This window comes from Hippoglossus hippoglossus, chromosome 8 (assembly GCF_009819705.1).
Source record: "Hippoglossus hippoglossus isolate fHipHip1 chromosome 8, fHipHip1.pri, whole genome shotgun sequence".
Taxonomy (NCBI): domain Eukaryota; kingdom Metazoa; phylum Chordata; class Actinopteri; order Pleuronectiformes; family Pleuronectidae; genus Hippoglossus; species Hippoglossus hippoglossus.
This window is the reverse complement of record NC_047158.1, coordinates 18912473-18924518: the sequence shown is the minus strand read 5'-3', so window position 1 is coordinate 18924518 and position 12046 is coordinate 18912473. Positions and strand designations below refer to the sequence as shown.

At 41.3% G+C, this 12046-nt stretch overlaps 2 protein-coding genes across 5 annotated transcripts; both read right to left on the bottom strand.

Moving 5' to 3' along the window:
- Positions 1-650: 650 nt before the first annotated feature.
- Positions 651-5347, bottom strand: slc25a17 (solute carrier family 25 member 17). Of its 2 annotated transcripts, XM_034593942.1 has the most exons (10): positions 5187-5347; positions 4701-4761; positions 4407-4473; positions 3981-4132; positions 3461-3577; positions 3212-3360; positions 2659-2706; positions 2462-2557; positions 1886-1971; positions 651-1454 (listed from the first exon to the last, which is right to left on the bottom strand). In XM_034593942.1, the coding sequence occupies exons 1-10, from the start codon at positions 5241-5243 to the stop codon at positions 1301-1303; spliced, it is 987 nt and encodes a 328-aa protein (XP_034449833.1). In that variant the 5' UTR covers positions 5244-5347; the 3' UTR covers positions 651-1300. The 2 variants fall into 2 exon arrangements, with proteins under 2 accessions (XP_034449833.1, XP_034449834.1); XM_034593943.1 differs by lacking the exon at positions 2659-2706.
- Positions 5348-5861: 514 nt separating this feature from the next.
- Positions 5862-9439, bottom strand: rpusd1 (RNA pseudouridine synthase domain containing 1). 3 transcript variants are annotated; one of them, XR_004614733.1, is made up of 6 exons: positions 8165-8373; positions 7952-8075; positions 7717-7819; positions 7227-7328; positions 6099-6884; positions 5862-6065 (listed from the first exon to the last, which is right to left on the bottom strand). XR_004614733.1 is itself a non-coding variant. In XM_034593984.1 (6 exons), the coding sequence occupies exons 2-6, from the start codon at positions 8371-8373 to the stop codon at positions 6469-6471; spliced, it is 954 nt and encodes a 317-aa protein (XP_034449875.1). In that variant the 5' UTR covers positions 8374-8406; positions 9413-9439. The 3 variants fall into 3 exon arrangements, 2 of the variants coding, with proteins under 2 accessions (XP_034449875.1, XP_034449876.1); XM_034593984.1 differs by lacking the exon at positions 5862-6065 and adding an exon at positions 9413-9439 and having other exon boundaries at positions 6469-6884; positions 8165-8406; XM_034593985.1 differs by lacking the exon at positions 5862-6065 and adding an exon at positions 9413-9438 and having other exon boundaries at positions 6469-6884; positions 8165-8398.
- Between the last annotated feature and the right edge of the window lie 2607 nt (positions 9440-12046).

Sequence of the window (12046 nt, the reverse complement as noted above, 5' to 3'; positions counted from 1 at the left end):
AGATCACGTGTAATTAACATTTAATCCAGGATTCTACTTTAATTCAACTCAGCCAATTACAATTAAAAAAAAAAACGCACACAATTCAATTCATGAGGCTTTAATGACTTTAAAGACTTCAAAGGATGGTTCACTCCAGAAAATTCATTGATTATCTACTCTACCACTATGCAGATAGGGGCCAGGGTGAGGAAGTGTTTGAGTCCACAAAACACTTTTGGAGTTTCAGGGGGTAAACAGCGTCGCAGTAGAAATCCAATACTATTGAAGTAAATGGTGACCACTTCTTCAAACGTACAAAACAGGGGGGAAAAAATATAAAATGCCTCCATACTGCTCGACCAAGCAAATTCGACTCGAAACGGTGTCATTTACACCCTAAATGTGCTCTGATGTCCTCTACTGCTCCTTGTCTCTTCTCGCTAGAACTGCAGCAGTAACTATAAGAAGAGGATATCAGACATTTAGGCTAAAAACATGGTGTGAATGACGCCGTTTCAGGTCAAATATGAATATGTACTGGCTTACGGACACATGGATGACACCACATGAGCAGTATGGAGGCATGTTGTGTTTGGTTTTTTTACGTTTGAAGAAGTGGTCGCAACTATTTATTTATTTTATAAACAAACACACACAATAAACACGAGGGAGGAGACTGATGCTGTATTTTGATGTAGGGATACAAGAATAACACATCTGATGTAAAGTATATACTGTAGCTCTTGATCAACAATGATCAACACTCTTTACATAGGTTCAAAACAAGTGACATGATTGTGTCTGAGTTCACACACACACTCACAATCTGAACTGACAGGAATAAAAACAACTCAAAAATAAAAACTTGTGGTGGTAAAACCTCTGACCCACATGCACACAGACAAGGCTGTAGGTTCTCATGTTACATTCAGTGACAGTGGAAATGAATTCGTCCATAAACGACCACAGGCCAGTTCAGCAGGACCCAAACTCCAACTGAGCATTTGACAGATTTCGTAAAACTTGAGCAGATGTATTTGAGAAAAGATCCAGGTCCCAGGAAAATACATACAAATACTGGAGCATTGAAGCAGCCCTTCACCTTCCTGTACACACATTTAACAAACTGTGTGTGAAGCCCCATCTACACGGTGGGCAGCACTTCTCATCTGATCATGACTATGATAATAACCGTAGTTTTTCCAGTGTCATGTGACAGATTTCCTCGACCTCACCATCATGGGGTCTATAAGTAGTGATTCATACATTTATACAATGCTCTAACGCAGGTGACTGTTAGCGGCTGTGAAGCGTCTCGCTAGCGTCTCTTGTAGTTGTTGTGGCTCAGTCCCATGGCGCTGAAGGTGTAGCTGGTGATCTTCTCATACAGAAGGAACATGAGGGCAGCGGTCAGCACCGTCTGCAGCAGCTTGGCCTCCAGGCCTTTAAACAGACCCAACATGCCGTACTTCCTGCAGCAGAGAATCAGTGTCACTGTCACAGGACATTGTCAGAAGGTCGTGAGGGCAAGTTTGTACGCCGGATGTTGGGAGATGTGTTCTCTAGAACTGTGCTTCTCTCAAATAATGTTGACAAAAATAGGGGTTAGTTGGTGCAATGTGAAACCAGATGTAAGTGAAAATTAATGGTTCAATTTGTTTGTTCTAGTCTGAATATGTGAAAAGCAGGTTTGAGCTGCTTGTCTGAAAACATTTAAATGTTTCTACATTTGATATTAAATTCCTTGCTTTTGAACGGCTAGAGGTGTTTTAAGTCAAATGTATGATTCAACATTGCATTATGAATTATATAAAGGTCAAGTAGAGGACATGAGACTAAATAAAATTTACAAATATAAATATGAAATGTGTGTTTGTGTGTGTGTGTGTGTGTGTGTACCCACCTGACTCTATTGACCAGTAGACACTTGATAGACCTTAGACTGGACAGGATTTTAGACTCGTCTGTTGACCTGCTGTATTGTCCAAACTGTGGTAAATGAAAAAAGTATGACAAAATGTAAAAGCTAAATAACTGTATATAAAAATAGACAACGCATCTCCACTTCCTCCTACTATCCAACAAATGAAGCCAAAATATCCCAGACCCGAACGCTGCCATCTTTTGGATGCCAGCAACATTTAGATCAATCCTTAGTGAGCCTCAGCTGTCAATCATGACATTTCACCCCATTTTCATATAATCAGATAAGTAAAGCCAAAAATAAGCACTCGAACAAACATCAGTGTGATTAGAACTAACTTAAATAACAAAGACCTTTGAGAAAATGTATTTGATGACATTTTAGTTTGGTGCATGTCCAATCAACTAACATGGAGGAGCTTATGACCTACACTGCAGCCAGCCACCAGATGACGATCGAGAACCTTTGGCTTCACTGTTGGGGATCTGTCATGTCGACCATCTCTATAAACAGTCTATAACACGTACACAGACGTATAACACACATAGCACCTACCCTGAGGATGGACTGTATAGTCTGCAGTGGGTATGTAGCAGTGGTGGCCACAGCTTTGGCCACAGCGCCGATGAGGAAGACTTCAATGGACGACAGCTTGGGAGGGAAAAAGAAAGCTCGTTACATTTCTTGTTACAATTCTACGTAACATTATCAGAAGAACAGAGCTCAGACCAGCTGGTCCTCCGCTCCCTCACCGTGTTCACCCGATTCTCCTCAGCTAATGTGTTTATCCACAAATGAGGCTGTAGACAGTGAAAATGTCAAAATGTTATTGTCTCGTTATATTTGCTTCTACATTCCCTCTCACCTCTGTTTTTAAGCCAAAGAGAAAGTCATGTGAGAATCACCATGTCGACGCATATCGAGCGTCTACTCATCCAGATAATGGGATGACCTGAAGTAACCTCTCTATACTTTTCCACAGGTGTATATGTGCCGTTTTACAGACATCTCTTAGAAATTAACTGTATTATTATTATTAATTATTATAGGTTTACTTGTTTTCAGTGGATCATTTCCAGTATTTGTGTTCTTAAATATATATATATGATAAGTTATAAAAGCATTCAACTTTAATTTTAGTTTTAGTTTTCAGTTCATATATCCTCCTCCTTCCTGCATCTGGACTTTCTTGGCCACCATTCCTTCTTCTAGCCTGCGTCTGTAATTTAAATGCACTTCCCTTTCCTTCAGATGTCTCTGTCCTCCTTCCCCTCCCTCGTCCGTTTCTGTCCGTGTCTCTCTCACCTCTCTGGGAACTCCTTTCTTCAGATGCCTCTTCAGCCCTTCATAAATCATGAACTGGATGGCAGGGTTCAGCACCAGCAGCAGGGATGGGAAGGTCCCGTTCCACAAAGCTCCCACGCCCTCCTGGCGGACAATCTGCACAAACGCATCTGCAGGAGCAAAACAAACGTACAATTAGGTCATAATCATCATGTATTTGCTGAATAAATGTGAATAAATTCTAAGAACATATAGACAATGTCCATTTACCCAGAATGCCGGAGTAGTTGGTGGTCCGGATGTCTGCATTGCGAAACTTGGAACCCTGAAGCTTCAGTCTGGTGTTGACCACCCACAGTGGTGTGGTGACGAGAACATTTACAATACCTGAAACACCAGAAACAACTGTGGTTAATTTAAACATCTGTAAATCTAGTAATATTGAGTAAACTCAGATTTCAATGTGGCTGACACAATTAGGACGGCTCACACTTATCTCTTGACACGATCACATTTGCAAGATGGACTATTAGGATTTAATCTGATTGTCTTGAGTTATTAAAACAGTTTTCTAACCTCTGCTGAGGAGGTTATGGTTTCATTGCTGTCTTGAAACCGATTCGTTTACGGAGGCAGATCCAGGAATTTCTTTTTCACGTTTTTGAACATTTTTGTTAATGATGATCTTCATGAATCAGGCATATGTATGTAATAAAGTGTCCAAACAGCGTCTGCGGAGGGTTGTGGTTTCTGATTGGTTTTCTACTTGTACCTGCAAGGACCATCTCACCTGCAGTGATGCCTACGATTAAGTCAGTACTGGGTGCTGACGGTTTTCCCTTCAGCCATCTCGCCTTCAGGCTGTGGAAGCAGTAGAAGTAGACAAAGTTGGAGCAGCACAGGCTGCAGATGACGGGGAACCAGCCTCTGTAAGGAGCCAGACTAGAAAACACAGGAACACATCTCAGACCACTTCTTAAACTCCACATAGGACATGGTTTCTGGTGTTGTGTGTCAGTTGCGTTGTGGGAAAACGATTTCAAAAGAAAACACGATACCAAACCACTATGGACCAAACGTTACCATAAGGTTAAACAAGCTGTTATTTGTTGGACATGAAAATGTTCAACCTTGGCGTCAACATTTGTAGTATTCAAAAAGACTGTGTTTTATAGTAACTGACAAAGCTGAGAAATATGTGATTATTTCCACTCACAGTCCTTCTTCTTTGACAATTTCTGCCAGAATGGCTGGAGTGGATCTGGCCGTTCTGTTTTCATCCACTGAACACAAACAAACAACAAGTGGTTTTTGAGAAAATACAAAACAACAACAAAAGACTACATTTAAGATACAATACAATAATCCTATATTAGTCCCACTATGGGGACATTTGCCATAATAACAATAAAGATAATAGAAAATAATACAATGTAAAGCAAACATAAATAGTTTAACGTGATTGCACAGATAGAAAATGTGTCTTGCACATTTCTGTTATCCTGCTCACCTTGCAGCCGTAGTCTGGCAGTGTCAAGGGGGAAGAATACTGTCATCGCAGTCACGCTTCCCTGGAACAGGCAACAGTCAGTTGTGCAACATTAATATTTGTACATGTCATATTGTTCCATATGAAGAAAAGGAAGAAAAAAAACACCCACACCAAATGTCATTGATAAATCTCATAATTTAAAATGGATTTAAGTCTCTATAGCAGGAATCATGCAGTAAAGCAGAAGTTAGTGGGTCTTCTCCTGTCAGCAAATGGTGCTCTTCAATTCGGCATTGGTAGATTATAAATAACAGCTGCTGATTCCCGAATCGAAGACTAATGTGCACGTTAGGATTTCAAACACAGCGTCTCATGCATCGTTTTCTAAATCATCAGAATTCGCTGTACTTAGAATGGAGTTTGGTTTGGCAGATAAAAAAACAGCGTGTGCGCACTGACAGCTGCAGTTTGCACCGAACATGGAGAAAGTTGAAGTTAACTCACCACAGCTCCGGACACAGCGTGAACCAGACTCTCGTAGGAGAAGACCTCAGCAGCCATGTTCACCTGGATTAGTTTGATTTTAATCTTGAAACTGTTTCCCTGACTCTTGATTCTGTCTCACTCCTGCTCGCCTCACTTCCTGGTGTCTGACTGAAGAGACGCGTGAGCCTATGGCCACTGCTCTTGTTGGATTGTGGGTAACGTAGTTCTCTTGACACCCCTCTCTGTAAACACAGTGTCGTGTCCTCACACAAACTGAATGTAAAAAATGCATTGAAGTGGTGATCACACATTTTTAATTTTGAGATCTGACAAACACAAACAGGGAATTTAAAATATTGGATTTTTAGAATAAGTAAATTGTAATTACAACAATAATGGAGCAGTAATTACTGAAAGAGAAAAGAAAAAAAGACAGATAGATAGATAGATAACAGACGACTGAAAGATTCCTGAAGATCACCTTGATGACAACAGAACACAAAGGCCACCTTCATACGGGACGAACACTACAAAGGGAGAGTTGTGATCTGACTGGTGCTGCCACTTTATGCTGTGTGGGTAGCAGGTGTACATGTGGCGTCTTGTTCAATGTGTCACCTTCTGGCAGTTGCACAAACCCACGGTGTTCCTTGGAAAAGTCAGATACGACACTGAAACAGTGTGTTTTTTTTCTCTGCTCAGAGATAGTTTATTAAAATGTCAAAGACAAAAAACTTATCACAGATTTTTGTTTAGTACAGTTTTATTAACGCTTAGTTTGGAGAGATCTGTATTTTTAACATTGACACAAAATTCTTTTTATTTTTAATAGTGTACTCAAAAGCTGTAAAACCATAAAACATGACAAAGACCGAGAAAGAGGGTTGGAAACTGACACTAAAAGCCCATTTAACATATAACAGCTTTTACTTTGATTTTCACATCAATTTCTGTGAATCAGTGGCTCAGAACTTTGGCACATTGAGATGATCTGCTTGGCTAAATAAATCTACAGGAATAGGTTTATTGAAAACTATAAACTATAAACTTGAGCAAGGCACTTATTTGTAAACTAGTGCAGAGGAGCTGGTCCAATCGTGGGTAGATCTCAGTGGTTTGAATTGTTAAAAAGCAGTTTACAGGCGCACACAAGTAATTTCTCTAACCTAATGTTTATAACTGGTTTGTGAGGGAATTAAGGTTAAAAAACTACACTGGTGGAGCATACACGTTCAACGTGGCTTTCATAAGTAAAAAGCTAAAATAAATTAAAATAAATAACAACACAAAAGACTCGTTATCAGTCTCCAGCCCATTCACTCAGCCACTCTTGACACTGCCTCCTCTGCTCATCGCTCTCCTTCTCAGTCCTCTGTTCCTTGCGACGTTTCCTTCTCCTCTCCTCCTCTTTTCTTGCGCTCTCCTTCTCCTCCTCTTTAACCTTCCTGTCCTCCTCCATCCTGCGCTCCAGCAGGGCCTCTACAGTGGCCGTCAGTGTACGTAACGAGCGCTCCGGGAGCCACTTGGGATCCACCGCGGGGAGGAAGGGATCTCCGGCAGAGACGAGCAGGGGCTGTGGATCCAAGGGAATGTGGAGGAAGTGGGCGTGCAGCATCATGCGGTACGGGGCGTCGTCCGCTCCTGAGCTGTAGGTGAAGTCACCGACGATGGGGTGGCCAATGGCGCTGCAGTGGACCCTTAACTGGTGGGTTCGGCCTGAGGGGGAAAGAAGTGGTGCGGTGTCAAACAGGGAAGAAGAGCATTGTCATGAACATGATATCTCAAGATGAAATAATATATTACTATGGTCTTAAATATGAATCTTTTTACCAATCAATCACAGAGGGTAGACAACACAGTATGCTTAATTAGTCAGTGATGAGTTAGTCATCTTTCAGCTTCAATGTAATCATTTCATCATTTAATGTATGATGAAGCCGTTTCACCAGCAATGACCCCTGTTCCTTGTGTAAACCTGCTGTAGTGTCATTTGTTACAGAATGGATCTTGAGGTGAATATATGTGTATATATGAAAGGAAACAAACGAGTGCTGTTACCAGTGAGCGGCTGCAGGAGCACCTTGGTCACAGGATCTCCATCATACAGCCCATACTCCAGCACTGTCAGCCCGGTTTGGCACGGCTTGGGGTTTTCACAGCCTGACAAGAGAAGGACAGACTGAGCATGAGCAGGAAAAAGAAGAAGAAAATGTGTGCAGTTATATTTACATTTGACAGAGAGAAATATTAATGTATAAGTCATGTTTGTGTCAGCCTGGTGTAGTTTAATAAATAGTCAGGCAGCGCAGTTGGTCATTTGAAGCCTGAATTAATCACAATTCTATGAATCATTTCCAACTCTATCAAATTTGCTACAGAGGAAAATTTAAAAAACATGCTGAACATATGAAGAAAGGCTGAAGTTTCCGACAGACACAGACACACAGACACACACACACACAGACACACACACACACACACACACACACACACACACACACACACACTCACTCACTCACTCACTGCTAACCCGGCCCAATGTATGTACCTTCTGTTCCCTCAATACACATCATATGTGTTTTTCCCTCTGAGGAGTTCTTGCCGATGGAGAAGTCCAGAGTTTGTGTCTGTTCCTCAACGCAGCCGCGAATCTAAATAGCAAAAATGTGGAAGTAATTTAAACTTTATTGAGACTTTCTATCAAACATAAATGAGTTTTGCAGCTTTGCAGACAAACAGATGCATGTGTGTGTGTTTGAATCCTTATGGTTTGTAGTTCATACCAGGGCGAGGTATGCTTTAGTGACAGTGCGGTCCTTGAAGCAGCGGTAGGCGCGGCCGGCCGCAGCTTTATTGAGGGCAACACAAAGGGCCCCACTGGTGGAGAAATCCAACTGATGACAGAACCTGGAGGGGAAAGAAGAAAGATGATGAGACTATAATGCTCTATGAGTACAATGTCCACGAGCTGATTTAGGTAGCAGTGTGATTCGGACCTGAATCCGTAGTAGGTGCTCGGGTCTGCCAGCTGAGGGAAGCGGTGCCGGAGTTGAGCCTGCACGGTGTGTTTCTCGTACCACATCTTGCTGTCAATGCGGATGTCCCAGTGCTTGTCGACCACAATGAAGTCATCGCTCTGGTAGAGCACACTCAGACTCTCGAGGCTCTCCAGGCTCTCCAGGCTCTCTGGCTCTGTGGTCATCATGTGCAGCGATGGACTGACACAACACCTGTAGCCCTGTGGAGAGAATATGGATGACCATGTTATTCCTCTATGTATTTATCTAACTATAAACCTTCTCTGGTAAAAACGTAGATCCTGACTGAATCAGGCACAACATCTGGATCCTGCAACTAAATTTTACCTCACACGGAAGTATTTTAAACTAATTTTACTTGACGTTGTAAAAGTATTTATCATTGTGAATGACCCACTATACACAGATATAACATTTTGTGCAGTGTGTTATTCTATTACCATTTTATTACTATTATTATTATCAGGGTTTTTGCAGGTTTAAACAAGTTAAATTTAAGACCGATGTCAAGTACAACAGATATAAAGGAAGAACAGAACATAGAGTCCCAGAATATAATATAATAATTACCCATAAACAAAGATATGCTGAATTTAAAGCATGACTGATATTTAAGACCTAGTGTATGATAATTTAATGTATTTTAGTCACATTTAAATTAGTACATTGTATATCTACTGTTATGTCAAATCTTAAGCAGAGTAAAGTACAATACTCCTATTGGACATGTAGTAGAATAGAAGCACAAATTAGAAATACTGCAATACAGAGAAAGTACCTCAAGTTAGTATTTCACAGTAACTATGAATGAAGAGAACATTGTAAAACTGTCCATGACGAACATAAACCAGCCACATGCACATCAGTGTTTAAACTGGTTTTAAACTGGTTGAATGTGTGGAAGAGGTCGTAGCTGCTCTCGTGTCTGAGTTAGTTTTTAACTGAATAATAATAAAGAGGTGATTTCTGCTCATCAGGGAGAAGCACAGACACAACAACCTGCTGCTAGCTGTCTGTTAGCCTGTTAGCTCCGCTGGTCTGCTAGCTGCTCCAAGCTAACAACGTCAGACAACTAGATATCCCGCTGGTTATCAAATAATCTGGATAATCACCACGGATTAGACAACCCGCAAATAACACGTGGGATGTTTCTGACGTAGTGAAAGTTCGCGTGAAAACATGAATGTAAACAAACCCACGAGGAATCCAGCAGCTGCTCGCTCCTTCTTCTTCTTCTTTGCTTTGTAATGGCGGAGGACAAACCACCGTGTAAGACGAACAGCGACACCTACCGTCTGTGTAACATCATTAAAGACATGTATAAATAGTTTACACTGTGTATAAGTCTTATTATTGTACTATCAAGGATGAATGTGAAGTATATACAGTCTATGAGTATAACACATATGATGAATGATGTCATAAATAAAAGTTCAGGTGATTATTATGAACCATTTATCATGCAAATTTAGGTTATATTCATATTTTTTGTCACAGTCAAAGTTTGAGGGACAGTGATGCTTTAAGTACCAGTCAGTTTATTTTGGACAATCTCATTTTATATTTAAATATTATTTTAATTGAAAAAAATCAACAAAATGTGTATTTTGACAGTAACACCATTAATCATTTTAACCTTCCAGCATACACCAGGCTCTAAAGGTCATTTACCCTCTGTGGTGTATCACCTTCCAGACTGGTAAGGTCTGGAGTGCAGGAATATGCAGACTCAGCAGCTCTGATCTGTCTGTGGTGCCACCGTGTAAAAACTGAACCACCGTGTCGCCGTGCGGCCTCTGAAAGCCGCTGAGACGTTGGTGTCTCACTAGTGCTCATGTTTTCTATTTCTACAGCTGTCAGCAAAAGTTGCTCCACATAATAACAAACATGAAAAACACACTGTACTTGCTAACTAATTATGGCTATTTGGAGTTTCACATGGTTGCCCCTTATCACCAGTATGTTGTACTAGAATAGTGTTTGGCAAGTCTAATTAAAAAATATAAATCATAACAGTTTTCCTAAAATAGTCACTGGGTTTTTAGAAGCAGGGTCTTTTCTTTATAATCTTGTGATTTGTCAGCATCCGCATGTTCGGAGGAATCCTCTCAATCTACTCCCTCAGAAATTTTAATCATCTTCTGTGCTGTGGATCTAAATTTCCTCTCAACGTTTCTCCATGTCACACTGGATTATTATCAAAGTGCTGATTGTGTGGAACATACTGTGCTGAAACGCACAGGTTGAATAAAGAGCAGGGACCTCCAGTAATCCCTGAACGCAGCCAGGTAGCAATGTGTTTTCAGCTAAGAAGATTAAGAATTATTATATAATTGACATTTCATAACCCGATCGGCCTCTCCTTGAGTGTGTGTGTGTGTGTGTGTGTGTGTGTGTGTGTGTGTGCGTGTGTGTGTGTGTGTGTGTGTGTGTGTGCGCGCGCGCGCGTGTGTGTGTGTGTGTGTGTGTGTGTGTGTGTGTGTGTGTGTGTGTGTGTGTGTGTGTGTGTGTGTGTGTTGTTGCGTAATATTTGAGAGAAAATAATCTGAAAGAGCTGAATGGCAGATTGGCATGTTTACCTGGGCATGAACCATAACACAAAGGATATCAATATCTAACACACACACACATACACACACACACACACAGGCACGTGGCACTAAGCAGTTTTTCATCACAAACATTTCCGTCAGATGACAGAGGATCAAGAGGAGAGAGTCGCTGCCTCAAGCTCTCAGATATTACAGACAGTTATGATGATCACTCTCAATCACAAGCGTATATTGTTGCTTATGATGCAAAACTTGCTTTACTTTGAATCGTAAATATCATCAAATGTAAGATTATTTGCATGTGAGGGAAGCAGAGGAATAATTTTCTGGTTTTCGTGAATGAAGACTTACCTGGATGTTGCATTACCGTGGATTTTACTGACTCCAGGCTGACTCCCTGCTTTTTGCTCTCTGGATCTTTCCAGGAATTGAAACTCTTGGATTGAGTCTGGAACGAGACGACCAGAACACCAGACTGCTTTGGTGTGTTCCCTTCATCTGGATCCAGTACAGCAGAGTGAAAGATGCCTAATTTAAGGAATAATAACACCTTAATTGATTTAAATTGATGATCCTGATTATTTAAGCCTTGGTCGTTGGACGCATTTCTGTATTTTGTCAATCACTTAGACTTAGAGTTCTCTTGCACTTCACACCTGCATCAGTCTCGTGACTTTTCCGTGCATCATGCAGAACAAGTCGTTTCTGCAGGCTCGCTGTGAGGAGCCCATCATGACATCGGACTGGGGCCTGCCTCTGCTGCTGGCTCTGCTGCTGCTGGCTCTGCTCTACGCCTTCCTCTATCTGCCTGCCACAGCCCAGCGAGCCCTGCTGGAGCAGGCGCTCAGGAGCAACAACACAACCGCCGCAGTACCCACGGCCTCCGAGGAGGACTGACCCACACGTGAGGACAGAAAAAGGATGGAGAAGAGCTGTCAGTTGTCATGTGGCTGTGACCCAGTCCCTGAGCAGGTGATGTGGATAAACCTGCTCTCAAGTGTGAGTTTTATTCACCATGGGAAGAAAAGGATCATGAAACAGATTGTTTGGGTCAAAAATATTCTGATATTAACCTGATTAATAGTCTGAATAAGACGCTGCCATAGAAACAGCATCTGATTACCTTTACCTTATCAAATGAAGGAATTTGGAGAATTCCGACCTTAGTGGCATCATGTAGACGTGTTTAAGTCTTGATCACATTATAACATCCTATTGAAGTTTTCACAGCATTTTGTGACATTGAAATGTACGGCAGTTACTTCTTGTTGTCGTTAGAATCAGACTA

Excerpts from the sequence above, each read along its gene's own strand:
- slc25a17 (XM_034593942.1), bottom strand. The coding sequence starts at position 5,243 with ATGGCTGCTGAGGTCTTCTCCTACGAGAGTCTGGTTCACGCTGTGTCC. Across the intron at positions 4,133-4,406 it reads ATTGTCAAAGAAGAAGGACT|TCTGGCTCCTTACAGAGGCT; the intron begins GTGAGTGGAAAT and ends TGTGTTTTCTAG. Across the intron at positions 3,361-3,460 it reads CAACTACTCCGGCATTCTGG|ATGCGTTTGTGCAGATTGTC; the intron begins GTAAATGGACAT and ends TTGCTCCTGCAG.
- rpusd1 (XM_034593984.1), bottom strand. The coding sequence starts at position 8,373 with ATGATGACCACAGAGCCAGAGAGCCTGGAGAGCCTGGAGAGCCTCGAG. Across the intron at positions 7,329-7,716 it reads GTGTATTGAGGGAACAGAAG|GCTGTGAAAACCCCAAGCCG; the intron begins GTACATACATTG and ends TTCTCTTGTCAG. Across the intron at positions 6,885-7,226 it reads GCTCCTGCAGCCGCTCACTG|GCCGAACCCACCAGTTAAGG; the intron begins GTAACAGCACTC and ends TTTCCCCCTCAG.